General features: G+C 34.3%; 1 protein-coding gene across 1 annotated transcript; it reads left to right on the top strand.

Annotated features, from left to right (window-relative positions):
- The first annotated feature begins 2,227 nt into the window (after window positions 1-2,227).
- LOC139426031 (uncharacterized) lies at window positions 2,228-27,318 on the top strand. Its single transcript, XM_087168417.1, has 9 exons — window positions 2,228-2,338; window positions 9,027-9,115; window positions 10,909-10,989; window positions 15,737-15,828; window positions 17,755-17,835; window positions 20,044-20,128; window positions 21,695-21,856; window positions 24,104-24,193; window positions 27,189-27,318. Coding segments are annotated over exons 1-9 (762 nt in total). The 5' UTR covers window positions 2,228-2,337; the 3' UTR covers window positions 27,270-27,318.

Here is a 27,318-nt window from a genome sequence, read left to right as displayed (position 1 = left end):
AGAAAATGGAGGCAGATAAAATGCGTCTTTTCAATGTTTAATTCAGATTTAACAACAAAACGAGAAATTTCGAATTTTTTACTTTTTTAAGCACTAAGCATTATCATTACGGGGAAAAGTCTCTGAGTTCGGGATCCAGGGTGGCTAGGTATTAAGGGACTTAGACAAATGTGAACATCACATAACGAAATTATTTGGGTCCATTAGTTTATTCTTTAGAAAATGCACGATTTTCATTAGAGAAGTTTGAAAAGCGGAATGAAATTCCATTTTCTTAAACACGCATTTCGAGGTTTGTCCGTTTTCATAAACACGAGTTGTGTGTAAAATAAAAAGTTCATCACTGCCAGATATCTCATACTTTTATATGTTCAAGTCAGAGGCCCAACTATATCATTTAACTTTCTCATTCAATTAATTGCCGTAATGTTGTGGTCGTTAATGGCAACCAGTTGTTTTCGCTAGTTTTGTCACAACTAACAGAAAATACGACGTGAGTTCTACAAATTTATTTTAAAACTTAATTGGGTATAATATGAAAAAAACACAACTACTTCGATTTAGTAGGAACAACATATGACGCAATGCTAAACGAATGGAATTTAGTTGTTGTTTATTTAGTTATTGTTATTAGTAGTTGTTGTTATTTGTTTTAGTTGTTGTTGTTTATTTAGTTGTATTTAGTTTCAATAACTTTTCTTTATAATGCAATAAAATCTGGCGAGCAGCTATTTAAACGATCGAACACTTCGTTTGTTTATTTGTGGCTTGAAGCTAGGCTCGCAGAAAATGCCGTTCATGGGTTAAATTTAGTAGGAACAACACAACCTGTGACGTAGGCTGTATTATACCCAATTCTCAAATATACAATTTCTTAAAAAGAGATTAAAAAATAAACTGTCACTTATTTTTAAAAAATCACAGGAGGAAAAAAAGATCGTAGATCGTGCCTATTCGACCTATATTCGGTATCTAATCGAGACAATTTTTAATAAAATCTGTTTTGTTAAAATATGCTTGGCACGTTACAAGTTTACTTTAAATGAAGCACATTCCAATCAGTTGTTACCATTTAGTGATTGATAATTTATACATTTTCAGTTGGCAAGTAATTGGATGCTTGCAACTCGCGATAACTGCAAGACGATCACAAATACACAAGCACGTGACCTATGACCTCAGCGCCAGCTGATAGCTTATAAACAAGATGTCGTGTTTAAGTCGAACTAAGATGGTGGTTCAAGTCCACATATGTAAGAATGTTAGTTAACGCGAAGTTAAACACAATGCTGTATCGCACATTAAACTTATAAAAATATATTTAATTCTTTCTCGTCTACGTATTTTACATAACTTAGATTTATTATTTGTTTATGTATTTTATCGTAACCGTGATATATTTTTGCTTTGTGTACCTGGCAACTTCGATGTATTACTAATTTGTTCTACATGGCTTCGTGTCTGTATTTGTGTTAAGTAATGAATATATAGTGAAAGAATGTTCTTGAAAGAATATAGAATGTGTTTTTTAAGTGAATCTGGTGCTTGCACTTTAAGAAGAAGAAGATCATGAATATCCGCATATATAACCTATGACGTCACTGCCAGCTGAAAACTTATAAGCAAAATGGCATGTTAAAGTTGACCAAAGTTTCTCCACATGAATTAGAATGTTACTTTACGTGAAGTTAATTAAATACAGATTCGTATCTCACATCGAATTTATTAAAATATATTTTTTTCTCGTCTACGCCTTTTACTTAACTCAGATTTAATACTTGTTTATGTATTTTATTCTAAGTATGACATATCTTTATTTTGTGAACCGGGAAACTTCGATGCATGATTAGTTTGTTTATGTGTGGCTTCATGTCTATCTTTGTGTTGAGTAAAAAATATATAGTAAAATAATTCAAATCACTGTGAAAGAATCTTTGTGTCAGAATATAGAATGTGTCACTTAAGAAAATTGATACTTTACGGCTTGGCTTACTCAAAATAGAATGGAAAGAACAGTTGCTAACGCAAACAAATGCTACGTTTCTACGATCAATCAGGATCGAGATACCCACACTACATCACTCGCATGTATCTCATTTAAGCGATGTCAACTTAGACATCTTTGCACTATTTAAAAATGCAAATTTTTGTAAAATAAAAAAATTATTGCCAAGTGAGCCTTGAGTTAACTTCTGTCTACTGAACAATTGCTTAAAAACATATTTCAGCTCAATCCAATAAAAATCAAATACAGATTTCTTTATCGTAAAATTGCAATACTGTCGTAAATTGAAATTTTTAAAATTAAATGAATTGTTACTCTCTTATATACATGCCAGTAAGTTTTTCTTCCATATTAATTTAAATATATTAAATTGAAAAAATTGCTTTTATTATGAGTCTATCATTGAAACTAAATTGTGAATTGTGGTATTCATTTGTAGGAGAGTGTGTTTTAAAAATTAAAAACAATCCTATAATAAATGTTTTGATAATAACAAAAAACTTATATGTTCAAGTTTAATATCGGATGCAGGCTTGAATGAATGGTGAAAAATTAACGAAATATACTCACATGAGCATCATCATAAAGAAGTTAAAAGATTTTTTTTTCTATATTTTTATTTTATATGTAAAAATTGCAGTCAAAAGATAAGTAAACTCGCCAAAAAAGACTCGTTTTCTTATAACTATTCTTTTATACTTTACTTCTAAGTTTTGCTTTAAAAACTCTAAAATTTAAAAAAATTTTAGGAAAATTATAAAAAAAAACGCCTTTCTGACGCATTGATTCTATTTTAAAAAGCATATTTTGTAACAAGGAATTTTAATCTTCATTTTTTTTTATTAGACTTAAGCTTTTCCGTTTACAAAGACAACTACTAAATATATCAATGGTTATGCAAACAAACCAATCGCCGACTACCTCTCAATGCTTTAAGAGCACCAAGATAAACATATTTTAATCAAAATTGATCTTAAAAAAAAGGATGTATTGAATCCATTATAAAGAGTCTATTTGGTAACAAATCCAAGTTTGCAAACTAAGAAATACAAGTTTCAATAAGCATTTTAAAATCTAGAATCTTCTTGGCCATAGATGGCGCCACTGGAAAACAAGAACAATTGCACCACTCTGCTTTAACAGGCATACGAACAACAAAGCAAGAATGTTTTAAGAAATAGAAAAGAAGAAAACTTAGAAAAAAAGAAAGTCATAATTTGAAGGTATACTTCGAGAAGCAGTAAAAAGCCTTTTGCCACTGTGATAAGGATATGGATACCTATTGCCACTGTAACTATATTAGTATATTAGGTACCTATTACCACAAGAACAGTAGCACATACTACCACAATTAAGCATCACTGGCATGAAAACAATTTGGCGATTTTGATGGATAGGTATCAATTGTGAATAACTTAAGTAGAAGGCGAATTTTCTACTCTCTAATCCGCCATTTGCGTTTAAGGTTGTTTTCGTCGGGTCGCATTCATTTCATCGACAATCATTTCATCGACAATCACTTCATCGACAATCACTTCATCGACAAGCCATTTCATCGACACCACTTCATCGACAGACCATTTCATCGACTAGGTCATTTCGTCGACAGGGTCGTTTCGTCGACAGGCCACATCGTCGACAGGGTCATTTCGTCGACAAGTCATTTCGTCGACAGGATCATTTCGTCGACAGGGTCATTTCGTCGACAGGGTCATTTCGACGACTTCCATTAAAGTGAATTGAATGGAATTAAAGCAATTGAAGTGAACATTATGCAATTAAAGTGAACATTAAGAAATTACTTTTCCATCATAAAAAAACCTAGAATTTTTTTTTCTACTTATTCAGATATAATAATTAGGTCTATGATTATTTTCATTTCTGTGAGAATTCGACTGAAGTCTATGTTTTTGTTAAAATTTATGTAAAAATGTTGAAAATTTTTACAGCAATAAATTTAGCTTTCCCTCCTTGAAATAGTGTCTAAAATTTCATTGTAATATTTTTTTATTACTTTTAATTCTAAAAATATTTTATTAATCTGATTTGATATTAAAAACAATTTGATTGCTAACGTCACACTATATTAACTGTTGACCATGGTCCGGATATAATGCTTGGTAATGTTCTGAAGACAATCCTTACCAATCCCGAAAATAAGTGGCGAGCTATTACGATTTAGATATAGAAAAGTAGATTTCGATACATGAACCGTTTAAACACTTCTCAACTACCAATTAATTAACTTAAAAAGCGAACTTCTTTTTGTCCAATTGGAACAATACACAGCCATAAAGAATTTTACTTTAGTATAAAAATTAAATCATTGCATTTTTCTAATTAATAATAGAAATATTTAGATTAAATCTCTAAAATAGTTTCAGATTTACGTATGACACTATCAATGAAATGACCCGGTCGACGAAATGACTTTCGAAGAAATGACCCTGTCGATGAAATGACCCTGTCGACGAAATGACTTGTCGACGAAATGACCCTGTCGACGAAATTGACTTGTCGATGAAATGACTTGTCGATGAAATGACCCTATCGACGAAATGACCCTATCGACGAAATGACCCTGTTGACGAAATGACCCTGTTGACGAAATGACCCTGTTGACGAAATGACCCTGTTGACGAAATGACCCTGTCGACGAAATGACTTGTCGACGAATTGACCCTGTCGATGAAATGACCCTGTCGACGAAATGACCTTGTCGATGAAATGACTTGTCGACGAAATGACCCTATCGACGAAATGACCCTGTTGACGAAATGACCCTGTCGACGAAATGACTTGTCGACGAATTGACCCTGTCGATGAAATGACCCTGTCGACGAAATGACTTGTCGACGAAATGACCTGTCGACGAAATGACCTTGTCAATGAAATGACTTGTCGACAAAATGACCCTATCGACGAAATGACCCTGTTGACGAAATGACCCTGTCGACGAAATGACTTGTCGACGAATTGACCCTGTCGATGAAATGACCCTGTCGACGAAATGACCCTGTCGACGAAATGACTTGTCGACGAATTGACTTGTCGACGAATTGACTTGTCGACGAAATGACCCTGTCGACAAAATGAACTTGTCGATGAAATGACTTGTTGACGAAATGACCCTATCGACGAAATGACCCTGTCGAGGAAACGGCCTGTCGACGAAATGACCTAGTCGATGAAATGGCCTGTCGATGAAGTGGTGTCGATGAAACGGCCTGTCGATGAAGTGATTGTCGATTAAATGAACCAGACCCGTTTTCGTCATATGAAATGCTTTTTTGTGAAATATGCTAATTTTATTACTGCTGTGAGTTTGCAACAATTACTGATGACTGTTAACACATGTTTAGCGTATCTGAAGCTAGCGCCATTTATGCTTATTATGAAAATGGGGCAAAACTTCATAACGGAGACAACCCACAGTTTTGTAGAAATGAAAAGCTTTTGTGGTCTAATTTTTTAATATTTAAGAAATTACTCCAATACTGCATTATCTAGACTCATAAAAACTTGCAAAAACAGTGAATAAGGCAGTGATTTTCATAATTTTCTTCTAGGGGGAAAAATTTCCCCAACTTGGCGATTTTCAAAAAAGTATCATAATTTATAAACTATTTAAGTTATTTTTTCGTTCTAAACCCCAGATAGTTATTCACAGCAAGTTGAGATACATAGTTTAGGATCTTCGTCCTGCTACTTGTGTGAGGTATTTAAATCGTGGATTTTTTTAACTTTGCTTGGCGACAGAGCTTTGAAAAACCATGTTAAACACTCAAGTTTGGCGAGTAAATGTAATTTTTTTTAAAATGAAGGGTTTTTAATTAAACTACAATACTTAGATTATCGCTTTGCAGTAAAATGTACGTTGAAGAGTTCTGATATCAAGCGATTGCATTTTTCTCCTATTTAGAACAAAAATGCTAGATCAACCCCAATTTTCACTTTTGAAATCATTACTTCTGGAATGCCGGATTCATGAAAATAAGTCAGATATTAAGCAAAATATCTGAAAATGCCATTTAATACAACATTCAATTTTTTTTCCACTTATAACATACTATAGCAATTGGAATAAAATGGAAATTCATTGACACAATATCCGGTGAGTGTGGTTGCTGAGGCAATATCTTTCACCCTAATTCATTTTTTTTCCTTCTCTAGTTTGATCATCCTGTTCCATACGAGTCAGAAAAATGAAAATTAATTATCAGATTTGAATATATATCTGCACTTAAATCTCTTTTTTTTAATAGAAAATGTTGCGTTATTACATTTGTAAAACGAAAAAAAATTCTTTTTAAAATTTAATAATTTACAAAAATACAAGGAAAACGTACAATCCGAAAGAAAAAGAAAAAAAAGGCTCACTTTGCATAACTTTTTACCTAATTCTCTGATCTTTACGTTTTAAGCTTAATCTTAACCGTTCAGTAAATGAAAACTCCTTAGTAAATATTTTTTATTAGTTCATTTAATAATAAACGAAACAATTTTGAAAAAAGTCGTATTTTTGAAATTCAATTGTTGTTTGCCATTCAAAATTGCACTCCTTAAAATAATGCAAAAACTAAATACCTTAAATATTTACCAAAATTATTTTTTGCATGATCTTTGAATAAACGAATTTTATAAATGTGTGCATAAAAATTTTCAGTTTTCTCAAAAAGTTCTGGAGTTAAGCAAAAAGTAAAATTATGATTAAGGATTCTAAACTTTGAACCGTTCTCCTGACCAAACTATGGGGACCATATTTCCCAGATTGCGGCTATCCCCCTATTTGGGGAAGGGGGTGTCAGAAATCCGAATCCGTCGAAAAGAAGATAAGTTTATTCAATGAAATCACGTTTTTGGTACCAATTTTGTAATTTAAAATATTGTCTGCACTAACTACAGTGAATTCGCGATAACTCGAATCTGATAGGACTGACGAAAAACTTCGACATATCGGAAGTTCGACTTACCGTTAGTTTCGGTTTTGGACTTTCAAAATATTGTCGGATTATTTATGTAATTATAATGCTTATTAATTACAAATCCTCTAAATGCTTACAATATTTAAGATCATTTTTCTGACAAGCCATTTACGATTAGACTGTTTGAAGCACTTTATAATACCCTGGTCCATCGGCTGCAACTTTGCTGTTGTGTTTGGCGGGAGAAACTGCAAGTTTACTGCTTTCAAATTAGGTAGATCACTATGCGCTGTGCATTTATCCATAAAGAGTATCACTTTTCTTTTTTTAGCGAAGAATTTCCGATCCAATTTTCTTACATAGTCTTCAAATAAAACTGATGTCATCCACAACTTTTTGTTAGACTTGTAATCCAAAGGATACATTCTTACATTCTTGAAACATCGGGGATTTCGGTATTTTCCGATAACAAGTATGGGCAATTTCTCTGTCCCAGACGCGTTTCTTTCAACTAGGACAGTCAAACGTTCCTTGCTCATTTTACCCCCTGAGCAGTTTTCATTCTTAAACATCATAGTCTTATTTGGAAGACATTTAAAAAATAAACCCATTTCATCAATATTGAAAACATCATTTTAACTGTATCCTTGAAGTAAATTTGGTAACGTTTCATTTAACCACTGTTCACATACTTCAAGAGGGACAGCTTTAACTTCTCCATGAAGAGTGCGAAAGACATTGTGTGTGTGTTGCAAAGGAGGGGGCAAGATATCAGCTCCTAGGTTTTTTTTCTTGCTTTAAAAGATCCAAAAAAAAAAAAAATCGAGTTAAAGGGAGTAAAATTCGAGTACACGAGAATAATTAACATGAAATTGAAGATAAAAGGGTCGGGACCTCATAAAAAAATCGAGTTACAGTAATATTCGAGTTATCGTACTTCGAGTTATAGCGAATTGACTGTAATTATCATATTTGAGGTCTCCCGCTCGAACCCTTCGAGTCCTAAATCGTGCAGATCCGATTACTAGATCAAAAGTTACTCAGGGTCGAAGAATATACATAGGGGACGAAGTCTAGCTTTCATTGATATAATGTAAAGGTTCGGTTAAGTGTGGCTAGGTATGGTCCCTCAAGGTTAGGTGCGGTCCTTGTGTATAAAGTGAAAAAAACAACTTTCAGGGGCACAGCAGCAGAGGTTCTATAAGCTGGTTTGCACCTCCTAAACAACATTAGAAACGGGGAAGCGTTGGAATGACGAAAAAAAGTTTTGTATTTTTTATATTGTTGGATTGTTTTGTATTTTTACACTATTGATAAACAGCACAATATTATTAAGATTTTTCTTTGAGAATACATTTATATCTTACATGTTAATTAAATCTGTTAACCTATTTTGATACAGAAAGAAAGAATAAAATGGCGGTTGGTGGGAAGCAGCATACCCAATCATACTTGTAGTTGTCCAACAACCCGTGCAGAGATGACGTAGCTTAGAGAGATAACTGTCACTTTGTTTGTTATGCGCATGCGTTGGAACTAAGTTCAAATGACACTCTGCTAAATCTGAGTATGTTGCTCACCCTGTAAGTTGTTTTTCTGGTATAGCATACCACACCGAGCAGTTACCCGCGTAAGTTACGTATTCCAGGAGCTGAACTTCTTCTACTTTCTATATTCTTTTTCAGGGTGGTCCGTTTTTTATTTTACGCATCAGACACAATGTTAGAGTCCCTTTACAGTCAGGCTAAACGTGGAAAGTTCTCGTGGTCTTCCTCTCCATGTAACGCAAATGCGAGTTACTTCCATCAAAAAGTCCTCCACGGAGGCATGTTTCTCCCAGTACTTGATTCGGGAGTTCCCTTGTCTTCTGGATTGGGTTCAAAATTACAAGGCTAAGGAGTTGAACATTAGTAGTCGGAAACCCAAAAAATCGTGTCGGCTGTTCGACGACGGTTATATAAAATATATATTTAAAAAAGCAGACGTCAAAATGCACGAAAATGAACGTTAGTTTATGGTTTCTCTAATAAAACAGGTTTTATTAAATATTCATTCTTTCAAGTATGATTCTAATCAGTGGCACAAAACTATTTCAGTGGAATCTGAAGAAAGAAGAGTGGATCCAACTGTTCTTAATAAGCTTATTAATTTGACATACATGCCGAATCCAAGAAAACAGTACAATGTGAGATGAATTTTAATTATTATTTACTTAGCAATAAGGCTGATCATTGAAAAAAATTAGGAAATTCTATTTGAACCTCTTCACTACTGAAGTATAAAGAAATATAGTAAAAAAAAAATATTTTGCAGTTCCGAATTTATATTTTACTGTCATAAGTCATAATAAGATAAACAAAATATGAGTATAGTTTGCCTACGGTAAGAACTCCCCCCACCACCACGACAAAGTCTGAGGCTATCTACTGCTATGGAAATAAAAAAAGCGCATTTCTGGGAGAGTGGCTTCTCTTCACTCTAGGACTAACGCAATACACTAGAGAAAAAAATTACCTTTCCCTCGTCGACCCGAGCCAAAACCTGTCCTAAAGAGTGGCCTCACACCCCTACTTGAAATAGTTATATCTCGTTACTATAGTCACCGGTCCAGACGAATGGATAGGGGAGCTCTTACTTTAGACAAACTATATCTGAATTTGAATATGAATATGATCTAAGTATGAATATCAATATTATACTGCCAGGGGGCTAAGAATTTAGGTACACACATACGTAGACCTCAGCTTTTAATTAGTAAAAGAATATAAATAGTTGAAATGCTAAATTGCACCTAAAGTAGAAACAAGCAAGCATATCGTTTTAATATGGTCTATTTAAATACAATGATGAACAGATTTAATAATTATTTAGAGGGAAAAAAAATTAAAAAAAAAAAACGAAATTTTATCAATGGACAATACAATACTGCGTAATATCTCAGTTTCGAAGCTATTTTAGTTACGCAAAATGAATAATTATTGAAAAGAATCTAACGTTGATTATAAATAAATACTTAATTCTTGAGGGCAATATTTCAAAATTATGAAGGAAAAAAAAACACAAAAAGTTAATTAAAATGCGTAAAAATATTACTAAGTAGATATAAAATTAAATACTCATAATACTATGAGATTTTGGGACCCGGGATTTGTCTGGTCACAAGGTCCTCCATGTTCTCATAACAAATTGTACTTCTGGGGGTACTGAATTGGAGATGGGTCGTTCACTGGTTCAGGTCTAAATTACGAACTGTGGATGAATAAATGTGAGAATGGGTCCACCCTATAAAATGGGTGTGACGTATGGGTGTGGCAGAACTCGAATTTTTGGCCATAGATGGCGTCACAGGAAAACAAAAAAAAATAGCACCCCCTCTGCCTTAATGGCCGCCGACTATGAGATTTCACTTGACAACTACGCTGTTATAAATTTTGCCTTACGTAACCAAGGTAAACATACATGGACCTGCATGTTCCTGACTTTTATTTTTCAATATTAAGTAAATATAAATTAAAAGCTTCATACAGATCACAGAACTAATAAGTCAAAAGAAAAAAATATATTCGGAATAACTAAATTATATAATATTTAAAATTCTTCTTGTTTTCGAGCACATGGATTTGGCGTCATTTTTAGAAAATCACTTCAGTTTATGTGAAATTCTACCCAAATAACTTACATGTTTTGCATCTATTGAGAAATCTCCAGGAAGCTTAAATATCGGCGAATGTTTTAGAGAAGGTAAAACTATAAATTTTCTTATAAGGTGTTGTTAGAAGCTAAGAAGCGGAAATCCGCATAGGATGAGGTTAAGCTTTTGTTTTAATTTTATAAGTTTCAATGATGTTTTTATTTATTGTTTCAGAGATAATTTAAAAAATAATTAATGCTATAATCATTGCATTTATTCAGTTCAATAATTCATTCATAATACTTCATTATTAATAATTCTTTATTAATAAATCATTCCTTTTCTAGAGTCTTACGTGGGAGGATATTGAAAAAATTACAGATTGGAGACTTTATGATCCCCGGTTAAAGAAAGTGCTTCCAAGAAAAGTAATACATTTAAAATTTAAACATCCACGTGAAAAAAAAGTAAAAGTTAAACGTAAAGTTTTAAAATAACTTAATAAAAAGATTGTTAACTGACCATTTTTTAAACTAAAGGTTTCAAGATGTTCTGCTATAGATCGGTTCTCAACAACTGAAAAACATGCCTACTTGAAACTTTTAGCGAATATTTCGTAATCGTAATACTTTATTTTCTTCGCGCTAGAGGTAGATAACGGGCTATTGGCGACTGTTTGGGAAACATCCCTAAGGCTGATCCGCAAACGTGCCATCATAATTTTAATCATCTGCAGAAGGGATGGCTCTACCGCTTTGGTAGCCGAACGATCAACGCGTGAACTCGAACACTTTAAGTTGGAACATTTTAAGCAGGATCGATACCGCGCATCCTCGATCCCCTTGCATTTTGTGGTCACCCACCCACTCACTGACCGCTGTTAGTGTTGCTTAACTTAGATGCACTGCTGAGAACCGTGCCATTACGACCAGTCCACTATAGCGCCCAGGAATTTCGTAAAACTACATTTTTTGAAATTGACTCACGCGATATTTAATGTTGCAATTTACGTAAAATTGCTATAGTTAGTTTTACGTGATTAATCAAAAAAGAAAAAAAAAAACATTGACTTGAATTTTAGTCAGATTATTGTAAATACACAAAATTTTCATGTTGATTTCCGAATCGACTAAGCAGATTTGAACTTTCAATTTATCGTGACAATTTTGCCGTCATTTTTTTTTTTTTAATTTATTTATTTTTACCAAAGATATTTTACTGACAATACAAATTTCATAACTTCGTAAAAATCAAGAAAAACAAGTAAAGAAAAATTGCTCCCCACAGCCGAAATGGTTTTCAATATTCGATACGCACCGCTTTTTTGAAAATAGCCATTGTCAATAAGATTGAATATGGTTAAGTGGTTTTAGAAATGCATGTGGCAACTCTGCACTGAACTCAAGCCGAAAAAGAAGAAAAAAAAACTCATTTAAGGTCACTATCATTGAGATCACTGTTTGATATTGATCACAATGTCAAACAGTGATAAGAACTATATCTGCTTCAAAAATAATATTTAGAAAAAGGACATGGAGGACGAATGTAAGAAAAAAAAAAAGACCACTACAGAACACCTTAGGCCTGTGAAACATAGCTCAATTTAAAAATTTATTTGAGTTGAATGAAATGTTCTAACAAGTTTCATGTGCCTATACTGAGCTTAACTACATGATAACGAATACAAAATAAAACAGTGCTGCAGACTACGTCTGACGCAAAAGAAAAGGGATGATGAATGATAAGGTTATGGGACCTAGAGTTCCTGGAACCGGTGTTAATAAAAAAATTACCAAAAAAGCGAGTATCAAAGGTAAAATTATAAATATTAAACTAGCAGGACCCAATTTTGAAATTCTGACTCTGTAGTTACAAATTCTGCTAGCCCTAACTTATAAAAAAATTATATGTTGTTTATTTACAAAATGCTTTTAAATTATTAACGTAAGTAAATTATGATATCTTAGTACATATGGCTCATATTTAGTTCAATTTTCGTTGACTCATAATTCTAATAGACAATCCTTAAGGAAAACACACAAAATATTATTTGCTGCTTTTTGAGGGTCCTCATAAGCTCCCGAATTACCAGTGAGTCCCAAACTCTGCACCGTTATTAAAAGAAAACATCTATGAACAGCAAACAATTTTTCAAAAATCAAAATATCAAATTTTATAATAAAAGTAAAATGTTGTAAGAAAATAAAAGATTTTCATGTAAATATTTTAATAAACAGTTAACTAAAATAGACTTACCAAAACATTTTTAAACCATATAGTAATTCTGCTTAAGTAACTTTGAACATTTAGCAATTGGCAGTAACTATTCATTTTAAGAAACTAAAACATACAATAGTCTTTTTTTTTAAATCTTTCTTTTAATTATAGTTTTAGTTCTTGTTTAATTCGAATTTCAGAGAATCAATATTTGATTAACTTTTGATTCAATATTTCAAAAACCTCAGTATCGGATATAGTTCCATAAAATTTTATACGAAATTACTTGTCACAAGAAATAACTACAAAACGTTTAGTTTATTTTAATCGTAAGTAATTATTCAAAGTAGAGTTTTCCAAATTCACGTTTCAAGTTTAAGAACACACACTTAAAATTTTTATTTATTTATTGGTACACATTGCTTGCAAACTTGAGTACTCAATTACATAAGTACGACTTATAAGACTTTCTCAAGTAGAAAGACAGATAGAACAATTCAGAAAAAGACAGCATGAAGATACTAAAGATACATCCAGGGTCACGGTGGGATACGAACCCGCAACCTCCTCGATGCATGATGTTTGGTGGGCGATACCGCTAGGCCAATGGGGCTACACAGGTTTGTGTTCTCAATAGTCTCGCAGTGGACTGATCGTTAAGACACGATTCCCAGCAGATCACCGAAGTCCAGCATCACCAGCATCACTGGCTGCGGTTAGTGTGCGGGTGGGTGACCACTTGGATCAGCCCGGATGGGGACCGAGGGTGGGCTGTATTGGTCCTCGTTAAACTGTTCTACCGTAAAGTGCTCGACTTAGCGTGCAGGACGTCGGGCTACCGAAGTGGGGGTGCCATCCCCTCTGCAGAGGATCAAAATTGTGATGGCATGTCTTCGGATCATCCTCAGGGATGTTTCCCAGACCGTCGCCAATAGCCCATTGTGCAGCTCTAGTGTGACGCGAATGAACTACAACAACAACTCAATACAAAGAACTGCTTATTAGCCCTTGCTTAGTGAAGGAGTTACCACACAATTTAGGGGCCTCCCTGGCAGAGCGCCTGTGCATTGAAGGTTGTTTTTTTAATGTATCTCTGGCCGACAGCATCACCGTTGAAGTACTTTAAAATATAAAAGTAGAAGGTTCGAATTCCTCCGCACCCTTAGACGTATCTTTATACTGACCGTCTCTAATTTGTGATATCTCTTTTTTTATTTGACAAGGGCTCTTATATGCTGTATGTTGCATTTGATCAAAACAAGCCCGCATATGCATGAGTACCAAAAAATATACAAATAAATTCTTCCATAATTTTGCCACTTTTTAGCGAATAATATACGATTCATTTGATTTAGCAGCAGTTATTCATAATTAACAGTTGCTGAGTAATTAACAGTTATTCAGCCTAAATATAAGCTTTGCTTGTATTTAGACTGTGATCTCAATAATTATTAGGTAGGTATTTTAATTATGTCACACTAGAGCTGCACAATGGGCTATTGGCGACAATCATGGAAGCATCCCCAAATTTGATCTTCTGCAGAGGGGATGACTCCTCTGCTTTGGTAGCCCGACAACTTGCGCGTGAAGTCAAACACTTTACGGTAGTGTAGTTTAACAAGAACCAATACCACACACCCTCGGACCCTTCGAAGACTGATCCAATTTCTCTCCCACCCGCACACTGACCGCAGCCAGTGATGCTTGACTTCGGTGATCTGCTGGGAAGTGTGTCTTAACGATCAGTCCACTGCTGGACAACGAAGAGCCACAGATTTGTGGGCGTGTTCTAATTTTGTATTTGTGTTTTAATTTTTTATTATTTGAAAAAATTACTCCTACTCTGCTTGGTTAGGTTCATTAAACATGAAAAAAAATTTAAATCATTCATTAATTTTAGCAATTTGCGCACTTTTTAAAAACCTTCGCGAAATTAGTAATAGCTTATTGTTCCTGTTACGACAGAGTCTTCAAAAAACAGCCTTAACAAATATTCGATGATAAAATATTTTACTACAACACATATCCTCTAAAACTATGCCATTATAAGATCTGTAAAGGTATTTTAACAATGAAAACTTGGCATTTTATTTCCTTACCCCTTTACCAAACCTTTCTAATCATTCATAGTCCCGCGGTGGACTGATCGTTAAAATATGGTTCCCAGTAGAAAACCAAAATCAATCATCACTGGCTGCGGTCAGTGTGCGGGTGGGAGACTACTTGGTCAGTCTGCGAAGGGACCGGTATTGGTCCTCGTTAGATTGTTCTACCGTAAAGGGCTCGACTTCGCGCTCAGGTCGTCGGGCTACCGAAGTGGGGGTGCCATCCCCTTTGCAGAGGATCAAAATTGGGATGGTATGTCATCGGATCATCCTCAGGGATGTTTCCCAGACCGTCGCCAATAGCCCATTGTGCAGCTCTAGTGCGACGTAAATAAAAACTAATGATTTCAGTCGCTAGTGAAGAAACTCGATACATAACAACTCTAGCCTTCATAGTCGCGCGGTATCGCCCTCCTAACGCAGGGTAGCTTGAAAGTAGCTGGTTCGAATTCCACCGCCATCCCAGATGCTATCTTTCTCTGAATTGCGCTACCTGCTCTTATACTTGACAAAGGCTTATCAGCGTTCTCATGTAATTGAGCACACGTGTATGTGTGCATCAATAAAATATATAAATAAATTAAACTTAACGAGGGACCTCTCTGGCAGAGCGGTAGCGTTCGCCGAACTCTGTACAAAGCGCGAAGGCAGCGGGTTCAAATTCAGCTGTTACCCTGGATGTACCTTCTCTGTATTATGCTATCTGTCCTTCTATTTGACAAAAGTTTATAAGCCTAAATTGAGAACACAAGCCTGACAATGCATGTAATTCCAATAAACTAATGAACACAACAACTAAATTAATAAGTTGATTACTATTACTATTAACAAAAATTATAATATAATATTACAGGTAGCCATACCAGCCGCTTATTCAGAGTCAAATGAAGCTATTTTGAGCAAAGTGTTTCTTAATATTGATCCAAAAGATGAAATTTACGCACAGTGAGCAACGTTTAACCATACTTTTTAAATAATTAGCAAATTATGGTTAAGACTTTTTTTCTTTATTTTTTTAAAGTAGTTGTAAAAAAAAAGACAATCCTAAGCAGTACACGAAAGTTACTTATGAACTCGTAAATTTTACAGAATGGATGAGTCAAAAGTATAATTTAAAGGTGATTATTTTCTATTAATTAATTTGTATTACGCAGTTCTGACTTAAATCTAAGATTATCCTCTAGAGTTCAGAATTCTGTGAATTTATCAGATTTCATTCATTATATCCAAAACCCCTTTAAGAGCCGATTTTTAGGATATTTGATATAAATATAGGTTGATATAATACAAACAAGATAAATCATTCAACAGTTATTGAATACAAGCCTGATTGTGCAGAATATTCATCGGTACTTTTATTAACGTCGCACTAGAGCTGCATAATGGGCTATTGGCGACGGTCTGGGATACATCCCTGAGGATGATCCGGAGACAACACGTATACGCCACATCCCGTTTTACAGGAAGGACAAATTCACAGGGAGGAAAGAGCGTTCGCCTTCCAATGAGGTGAGCTGGGTTCGAATCCCAGCATTGACTGATCGATACGAATTTCCCATCCCTTGCACCTACCACAGTGTTGGCGTAAAATATCCTCAGTGGTAAACGGATCATGGGTTAGAGTCTCCTTGCCTTCGTTAGATTAACCACGGGCGGTTTCCGTGATTTTCCTCTCCATCTCCATGTAACGCAAACGGGAGTTAGTTTCATTAAAAAGTCCTCCACGAAGGCACATTTCTGCTAATACTTGTTCCAGGAGTTCCCGTGTCCTTAGGATTGGGTTCAAAATTATTAGGCTACGGAGATGAACATTAGTAGTCGTATACCCAAACAATTGAGTCAGTTTCAACGATGGTTCAACGACGGTTATAAGATATAAAAAATTATAAGAACCATCTATCCCATAAATCGTAAATTTAACCTGAACCAGAGCATTATTAAATTTCAATCCAGTACCCCAGAGGTATTGAGGTACCCCTACATAGAATTGAGTTAACATGTCTTATATACTAGTGAATTGTAATTTTATTTTTGTAGTGGTAAACACACTACAGTACTCCCCTCCCCCAGAATTTTATCTGTGATAGAATTCGATGAACGGATACCACTAGTTGATTCAGTGCTGTTTTGTAAGAAGTCGGAAGAGATGTTTTAAGATCATAGTCGCTCCTGTGTTGCCATTAGCAGTCGAGTGTATGCAGGCCGACGTTGTGTGTGATCGAGACTGAGTAGCAACAGTGCGAGGAAGTGGATAATGTCGCAGTCGCAAGTCATCTGTTCAACGTGGACCATCCATCGAAGAAAGCGTGCTCATATCGAAGTGAGTATTTCTGTCAAGGTAGACGTGTTCACATCGCGTCCAAACGTCACCAATGTGGCCAAAAGAGATTTAGATTATGGTGGGGGAGTACTGTAATGTGTCTACCACTACAAAAATACGATTCCAATTCACTAGTATATGAGACATGTTAACTCGATTCAATCTGAAGGTACCTCTTGATAGATGAAGGTTGACACTTTCTCCACAAGGAGATTATCTTTCCTTCCCAGAACATTTAATCATTGAAGCTGATAGTTCGTAACGACGGCTAGTGATTAAGTTTAAACTAATAAAACAGTTTTTATAGATTTGTTCGCAATTAAGCTTTCGTCATACGAGTATGCTGCATAGCAAGATTCCTTAGATACCATCGATTGAAGGAAATTGATTTTTCGGTTGAAATAGAATTGATTGAATGGTTTGAAATAAAATGTTTAAAAAAAATCTGATATTTTATTGGAAAATATTTCAGTTACTTTAATTTAGTTTTTATTAGTAAAAAGATTATTTTTCTCGATATTTTTCACAAAATGAAGTAAAACTAATTGCAGAAAACCCAAAGAAGAAGATCATACTTTAATGGATGATGAAAAGTCTACAAGTGTACTACCGCCCTGCTGCCAACGTCTGATGTAAGTATGATTTGTCGTGATTAAATATTTGCAACCAAATAGAAGAACACAATGGTAGAGGGTATTTTAGAATAATTTGACATTCAATGTACAAAAGCATTAGACAATTTATATTTTATGGCAGTATGTTATCACTATATATTAGGGCTTAATTTCGTATAGCAATCCCTTAAATACGGCAATTTTCAATATAAAACTACTTTTTCTGAATGGCTTTCTGATGTTTCCATAGTTCAAAAGACAATTTGCTCATACTCACGGAAAAGACACTTAACATATTTTCCACTTTGTTTGTGAATGTATGATTAAAAAAAGTTACAAAACAGTTAGACGGTACTTAGAAAAGCATTCCAATGAAGCAATTATACAAAGTATATATCAAATAAAACTGCAATTCTTTCTATGCAGAAGCTCAGTCCTATACACGGAGTACAGTCCAATGAAACTATAATGCATGGTATAGCAATTACCATAAACACTATGATGAAACATACGCGGTAAACAGAAGAGCCATCCGATAACTGTTATATACCATATACGGTAAATAAAGTGGTTATTGTTGTTGTAGTTCATTTACGTCACACTACAGCTGCACAATTGGCTATTGGCGAGGGTCTGGGAAAATCCCTGAAGATGATCCGAAGACATGCCATCACAAGTCTGATCCTGTCCAGAAAGGATGGCAACCCCGCTTCGGTAGCCCGACGACTTGCGCGTGAAGTCGATCACTTTACGGTAGAGCAGTATAACGAGGACCGATGCCCCACACCCTCGGACCCTACGCTGACTGATCAAAGTGGTCACCCACCAACACACTGAGTGCAGCCAGTGATCCTAATTTGTTTGCGTTTTAATATTTTGAAATATTTTTTTTTCAGCTATTGAAACGTCATGACTTACTCTAGGTTTGCCTGAACTTAGTTTTTCTTTCTTTTAAATTTTAAATTGATAATGAAGGAGAAAGAGAATTTGAGACGAAAATATTCTTCCTCGGTATGGTGTCCTCTTAATAATCAGTCCACGACGGGACGTAAATAAATATTATAATAATAAATATTAATTTTTCCTGGCCGTTTAATAAAAGCCGCATTGAAAGTTGTAGCATTGCTTAAATTTCAACATGAAGAATCCTCGGTTATAATTAATCCGTTATAATAATCTTACCTTCCGCTATAATTAACTTTCTCTAACCATTTAAAAAAAAAAATTAGCAACGCTTTTTTTTAAAAAAGAAAAAAAAACTAAACTTAATACAGTCGGACTTCTATTTAACGAACTTCCATTTTGCGAATTTCTTTTTTTTTTTGCGATTTTTTTCGAGGAATTAAGAACATTTTGGAAATTTCTTCGTGAAATAACTTCCAAATAGCGAACTGAATTTTCTGTTTAACGAACTTTTCTTTGAGATCCACTTTCACTATTTCCCAAAATATTTTGGAACGTTTCAAACTTGTTAACGCATTTTATGGGGGAAATGATATTGAATTGATTTTCTTAACTTTCAAAGAAGGTGGTGAAATCCCTTTTCCTTTTTATTTGCACTTCATACAGGAATACATGCCAAAAATCAATTGACGAAAAAGCGTAACAGAAGTTTCTAAAGCATGGAACTATGATGTTACAGATCGTACTATTCGTAACAGTTTTGCTAAAGCCGGATTCTTAGTCAGCGCTAAGGACGAGGATAACATTTCTTTAGAAGAACTTTAAAAAAATGTGGGTACAGCTGTGAGAGAACCACGGAATTAATGTACTGATTAATGATTTTCTTTTTATTGATTCTGAAGCTGCAACCACAGAAAGATTAGCTGATTCGGATATGTTGGACAGTGTGAAAAATAAAAACAAAAAGAGCAATAAATTGTGAGGAAGACGAAGAAGATGAAGACGGAAATGAAATCTCCAAACCTTCATATAATGAAATGTTAAAAGCATTTCAAACAGTTCGATGGTAGATAATAATTTACATGATAAAGGTGTATCAATTGCTATTTTAATTATGTCTAGTGTTTTATGTTTTTCTTGGTTTTATGGTTTTCTATTTAACGGATTTTTCGTATAACGAACTTTTTATCGGGATCTAGCGACTTCGTTAAATAGAGGTCCGACTGTATTTTAAACTAATTTAAAGTATCGAAAAAAAATCTGAAAACTTTCTTCTTTTTTTTTCAATACATTTCGAAAAGGCTAAATTTATAATTTTTTTAGAGAAATCATTATGGGAGAAAAGAAACATGAGGAAAAAAAGCATTTAACAAGCAATTCAGAATCCCAACATAGTACAGAACCTGAGGTAAAAAATTTTAAGTCTTTTTGTACAAATTTTAAGGAACTTTTTTCCGAAATTTCGATTTCATATTATCATCATCGGGTTGCATAACCGAAACAGTACCTTTATTTATTATATGTTATTTTAATTTTACGTTTTTATTTTAACGTTGAACAGCCGACCCAATTTTTGGTTTACGACCACCAATGTTCAACGCCTTGTAATTTTGAGCCCAATCCTGAAGACAAGGGAACTCCTGGATCAAGTAGTATTGGGAGAAATTCGTCTTCCTGGAGGACTTTTTAATAGAACTAACCCGCATTTGTGTTACATGAAGAGGAAAACCACGAAAATCTCCCACTGTTAGTCTGACAGCAAGGGGACTCTAATCCATTATCCTTCTACCGCAGAGGATATTTTACGTCGGGACTGTGGTTGGTGCAAGGCGGGTGCTGAATTTTAATCGATCAGTTATCACTGGGAACCAAGCCCGGTTCTTCGGGAGGCGAGCGCTCCATCTTCTGAGCCACAGCGATTTTAATTTTACTTTTTTTTGTAACTTGTGTCATAAACTACGTTCATATCCAGGTTATTAAATTAATCGGCTACCAACTACACCCTTGTGCAAATTAATTGAAACAAACTCAATAAATTCAGAAATTTAAGAGAAAATGCTATTTTATTTAAATTTGTGCAAACTCAAAAATTTTTAGTACATAATATGATCTCCACGACACTTTATTAACATTTGGACACGATTCTGCATGGATTTCACTAATTTTTTACAGTCATTTATAATATTTGTGTCCTTGTACCACACATGAATTAACGCAGTGATTAGCTTCTCCATAGTTATACAGTCCATATTTAATAGGCGATTCTTGCAAACGGCTCAGAGATTCTCAATTGGGTTGATATCCGGAGAGTTCCCTGGCCATTACAATGTCTCGATTTGATTCTCAGACATGAATTTCTTGACTATTTTGGATGTATGGCAAGGAGCTAAATCCTGTTGAAAAATCCCTGTTCCATCAGAGTATCGTTTCTTCAACTCTAGAACAACTTTTTTACCCAGAATAGTAATGTACTGCTCAGAACGCATCATACCGTCAATAGGCTGCAAAGGTCCAACCCCATTGTAACCGAAACAACCCCAAAACATGTTCTTTAAAAAACACGAAAAAAAAAGTTTGTTTCAATTAATTTGCACAAGGGTGTAGGAGGGTTCGACAAGTTAGACGCCAAATCATTTAATTCCGTTAAATAATTATTTCCGAACCTAATTTAATCCAATTGTAGACAATGAATATTAGAAAATGTAAAATTGAGATAATTCAGATAAATAGTTTCATATCAAAGTACCGTTTCACGTACGCCAAAATATAACGGGGACGCTTTTCAAGTAGCCTACGGTGGTATTTCCTTACATAAGTTGCTATGCAATTCTCAATCGTTAGGATGTATCCTTTTTCAAATTTGGAAACACAATACTGAATCTGTATATCCTATACACTTTTTTAATATGTTTAATATTATATAGTTTAGAATCTTTGTTCAATATAATATATTCCACTTTTTTCAAACTAACAGGGGATGGCTTATTTTGAATCGTTGTTGGAGAAAATGTCGGTGGTGCTGTCCAATCAAGATAGAATTCTTTCCAACCAAGAAAGCATACTCTTTAATCAAGAAAACGTTCTAAATTCAATAAACACACTTGATCAACGAATGGCAGTTGTGGAAGAAAATCTTGTAACATACGTTTTTTTATATTTTCACTAGTAGTCAGTCATCGGTGGGAAATCCCTGATTTGAAGCTTTTAGAGAGTGCTCCAAAAGTTTTGACAGTCACCGTTCGAAAATAGTCAAAGAAAAGTTTAATCGCTTTAAATCGAATGGGACAAAAGTTGAGATTTACTTTTATTTTATTCAACGCAAACGATTTTACGTTAAAGAAAATAGTTTGGAAGCAAATTTTTAATTTTAATGCAAAAGATTTTCTAACTCTGAACCTACTGTATTCTTCTATCGTAACTTTTTCATAAAAATAAATATCCTTGCAGAAGAAATTTAAGAATCAAATTGGTACGATTTTTGCAGAATGATTAGAAGGGTCCATAAGTTTTTGAAATTCATGAACTGAATATTATTATTTTTTAAGAGTTAAATTTTTTTTCTCATAGAATTATCTAAAATATTGATAAAGAAGCATTTTTAAATAAAAATTATGATGTCACGTAGAAATATTTTATTTTATAACCGTCGTTGAACAGCCGACCCAATTTCATGGGTTTACGACAACTTACGTTCAACTCCGTAGCCTTGTAATTTTGAACCAATCCAGAAGACAAGGAAACTCCTGGATCAGTACCCCCAGAGGTATTGATTTGTTGTGGGAACATGGAGGACTTTGAGACTCGACAGATTTAACGTGCATCAGTCACCATTTACTACACGGGGAGTCTTCGGCCGGCGAGGATCGAACCCACGACCTCTTGGATATGGGCCCAGCGCCCTACCGACCAGGCTATCCCGGCCCCACGTAGAAATATTGAAATGGATCGTTCGAAAAGTCCTTAGTCAAATAATTGTTTACATTTCAAAAGTTTAAGATATTTGGAGCTATGACGTGGAACTCGCCCATTGTTCACTAATTTCTATTTTGGAAAGATGTTTGTGTTTAACACTTGGATATTTTTAATGTAATTTACGAAAAATTTAAAGAAAAAATATTTTAATACCGTCAAACCTTTCGTCATGCAAGGGTTAATTATTATGATAAAGCTTTTTTTTTTTTAGAAATAATTAATGTCTACTTTAAGACATCATTACTTGTAGAATGATTTAGCTATCCAAAATTACAGACTAATTCAGTAGGTTAATTCGAAATAGTGTATGGGATTAATATAAAACAGTATTTGAATCGAATATGAAACAGAATTTGGTACTAACTTGAATCTATTAAGAGCCTGGTTAGTACTTAGATTTAATGTGAAACAATGTTTAGAATTATTGTAGTAGAGCAAACATGAAAGAGCGTTTGAGGCTAATGTAAAACAGTGATTGGGGGCTAATTTGAAACAATGTTTTCATCTAATACGAAGCAGTGTTTACACTAGAGTCACACTAGAGCTGCTTAATGGGCTAGTGTCGATGGTCTAGAAACATTCCTGAGGATTACCCGAAAACATGCCGTCACCATTCTGATCCTCTGTGGGGGGGGGACAGTGTTTATTATTAACAAAACAACATTTGCATCTAATATGAAGCACTATTTTAGGCTAATGTGAAGCGGTGCGTAGAGTTCAAATGCGTAATAGTGCTTGATGCTAAATTGAAACAGCATTTGCATCTAATAAGAAGCAGTGCTTAAGGCTTATGCGAAACGGATTGCGAAATAGCGTTTAGGATAACTTAAAACAGCATTTAACGCTAAATTGAAACAATATTTGCATCTAATATGAGGCAGTATATGAAACGGTATGTGGAATTCAAATGCATAATAGTGTTTGGGCTAATGTGACACAGTATTTAGTGCCAAATCGAAACAATATTTGTATCTTCTATGAGGCGATGTTTTAGGCCAATGTGAAACAGTGGGTTGGCTTCAAATGAGTAATAGTATATATGAAACAGTATTTTAGGCCAATGTGAAACGATGTCTGGAGTTTAAATGCATAACAGTGTTTAGTTCCAATGTGAGACTGAGTATAGGGCCTATGTGAAACAACGTGTGTCTAACTTGAAAAGTATTTTACTTATCATAATTATATTTTAAGAGCTTTCACTTTTTTTTATGCATGATTAGGTAAGACTACCGTTTTGAATATGTTAGCTCAGATTCAACAGTTTAAGATTAGTTAGAATTATAGTTTTAATGTGCGTATTTTTGTTTCATATTGGGCCCCGATTGAATCTACCATTGTTGATCGTATCTTGGACGATAACAGAGATTTATTTGCTTGTAAATTACTTGTCATTTTGTGTTACTTGTTACAGGCATCTCAAAGTTCAGAAAGATGTGAAGATTGCTCAATCTCCTGTATCAACGAGAGTACAGAAATCGTGGATTTTGGAGAGAAAAAAGTAGTAAGTTTTGTTCCATTATGATACCGGACTAGGGAGTTTGGGTGTTCTATTGTCTACCTAGCTCGAAGAACCTCTCTAATTACACAGTTTTGCTCTATTTTCTGCTGTAGAAACAAACGAAAAAAAAGTGCATTCGCAGTGAAGGGCACCGAACCAACACCTCGTAGAAGAGAGAAGGCCTCAGCACGGTTACCATAGACAAGAAATTTAATCCTTCAGTAGTTCAAACGTAGTGCATACCTGCCAACTCTTACGCATTTGGCGTAAAATTTTATTTCTATATTTAAAGTGGTAGCAAAATGTATGCTATATTCCTTGCATTTACAAGCTTAATTTAGAATCTCTTTGACCACCACTATTTTTTTTTAAATTAAGCATATATATTAATGTGTAATACTGCTCTGGTAGTCCGCATAAGCTTGTTCAAAATACAGCGTATGTATCTGCCTGAAATTGAAATTGAAATTCCATTTCACACTGGGGAAAATCATTCTCGAAAGGATTAAAAGTTGGCAGGTATCGTAGTGACATCTTTCATATTTTGCCTGAACTACGCAGTTTATGTTATTTACGTCGGACAACTAAATTGATCCGTGCTGAGGCCTTCTCTCTCCTAGGAGATGATGACCGGACTCAGTATCCGGCCTTACTCCGAGAGGAGAGATTATCGAAAGGAAACAAAACAGTGCTACTATTGGATTAAATAAATCCGTATTGTTTGTTAGGAAATGAATCTTCAGTAAACACATAAACTAAAAATAAGTAAAAAATTAACTGGGCTAAAAATAACTTTTAAACTGTAATGACCAAAAAGTAACTAAATAAGGCCAGCTTGAGAGAGTTAAGAAAGTGAAGCAAACTTATTTACACAGAAGCCGTGAATTATTATTGTTGTCGTAGGCCATTAAGGCAATATGTGCGATTCTTCTTGTTTTCCAGTGGCTCCATCTAATATCAAGAATTCGATTTCTGCCACACCCGTTTATAGGGTGGACTCATTAATACATCCATTCATTCATCCACAGATCGTAATTTTGACCTGAACCAGAGAACGATCAATCTTCAATTCAATGAACCCAGAGGTATAATTTGTTATGGGAACAAGGAGGACTCTGTGACCCGGCAGATTTAACGTGCACCAGTCACCATTTACTACACGAGGAGTCTTCAGTCGGCTGGATTCGAGCTTCCGTCCTCACAAACGTGAGTCCATCAGCTCCATACCAACCAGGCTATCCCGGCCAACAAGCCGTGAATTAATCAACAACAATAAGCCAATATAATAGGTCCTTCTTGACTAATAGAAGGAAATTCAGAATTTGTTCGCTAGAAATCAGAATAAATTTATAAAATTCATAATCACATTACACATTGGGAATAACTAGAATAATATCTACAATATTTGATACCATACTCTGAAATACTTGAACATCATGTACTTGAATATCTATAAAACATTGTGCTTAAAATTTATAGTCATCGAAAATCTCATTTCATACATATAATTATAACTAGCAGTTACTGCAAATATAACTTGCAGTAACTACAATTTTTCCTCTTTTGTTATTTACCACATTCTTAACTAATAAGCATTGTTTACATTTGAATAACGCTACTATTGATTTATACTGGCTTTGATAGAGGGGAAAATACAAAGGTACTTACCATAATTAGAAAATATATATTTCTACGAGAGAGAAAGAGAGATTACAAAAATACGTTTCGTATTTGGTTATATTTTATTCTTCATTTCCCCCAAAAAAGTTCTAAAATTCTACTTCGTATTTAAGATTCTTCAGTTCAGGTCACTGATAAAAATTAAAATTTCTAGCAAAAATTTTTGAAATAAATGCAACTTAATAAAATAACTATTACTGCACTGCAATTAATTATTAATGCATGCAATTACTTTATTTATAAGCTATTTGTAAACATCCAGATTTTAAAGTGTGTTTTCTAAAACTAGAAAATTTGCTACTAGGTTTAGCATATTTTTAAAACTTTAAAAATTCTCTCTAACCAATTAGATAAGGCTGCCATTGTGCATATAACTCTTCAGACTCCTAATTAATTTGTGTTCCTCAGTGGACTGATCGTTAAGACACGGTTCCCAGCAGATCACCGAAGTCAAGCATCACTGGCTACAGCCAGTGACCACACGGATTAGTCTGCGTAGGAACCGAGGGTGTGCGATATTGGTCCTCGTTAAACTGTGCTACCGTAAAGTGCTCGACTTCGCGCGCAGGTCGTCGGGCTACCGAAGCGGGGGTGCCACCCCCTCCGCAGAGCATCAAAATTGTGATGGCATGCCTTCGGATCATCCTCCGGGATGTTTCCCAGACCGTCGCCAATAGCCCATTGTGCAGCTCTAGTGCGATGTAAATTAACAACAACAACAACAGCCTAATTAATTTGTTTTTACTTTATTTTCATTCATTCTTCTCCTTTTCGAAAAATGCTTATGTGAAACTTAATAAATATCTCGTATTCCTTAAAATGAGGAAATCAATTTTTTTTTAAATTAAAAAAAAAAAAAAAAAAAAAAAAAAAAACGAGAGGAGTTTGAGATGTTTGTTTATTACGTTCCGATTAGGAAATCAGAGAATTTATCCTCTCCAAACATCAAGTTTAGTAACAAAAATTGTCAACAGGTGTCGCTATTAAATAAGAAAATCTTTATGTTTTTGAAATAACTCTCTCCTATAGCAGCAATAACATACTGAGGACAACATTAAAAGACACCAGGGCAACATACTTCTTTTGGAATGTTCTGCCATAAAGCAGTAAACACCGTATTTACAGTTTTTTTAAAATAAAAGCCATCTGTTGATGAAATCTGTATCTATTTTTGAAATTCTTAGAAAACAACTTTTTCTGAGAACTTACAAAAACATGCATTTTTATCTCCTTTTTTTTTCTCATAATTTTTTTAATATATTATAAAAGGAAAATTAAAACAGTATTATTACAAAAAAAAATTTTTTTTTTATTTCAGCTTTATAATATCGACAAAAGTGAGGGTATTTCACACAAAAAGGATAAGAAACGAAAATTTTGGAACAGAACAAAAAACTAGCTAACGTCATTGTATCTGGTCTTAATAGAAAATCGTTAAGAAAATAAAG

The sequence above is a fragment of the Parasteatoda tepidariorum genome, chromosome 7 (genome assembly GCF_982258835.1).
Source record: "Parasteatoda tepidariorum strain Cologne lab strain chromosome 7, Ptep-v5.0, whole genome shotgun sequence".
NCBI lineage: Eukaryota > Metazoa > Arthropoda > Arachnida > Araneae > Theridiidae > Parasteatoda > Parasteatoda tepidariorum.
This window is presented reverse-complemented; position numbering and strand designations above follow the sequence as displayed.

Bases quoted from the DNA above. Each gene is read 5' to 3' on its own strand.
- LOC139426031 (XM_087168417.1), top strand. The intron at 17,836-20,043 runs GTAAGTATGATT...TAATTTTTTTAG, and splicing joins CCCTGCTGCCAACGTCTGAT to AGAAATCATTATGGGAGAAA. The intron at 20,129-21,694 runs GTAAAAAATTTT...TCAAACTAACAG, and splicing joins AACATAGTACAGAACCTGAG to GGGATGGCTTATTTTGAATC.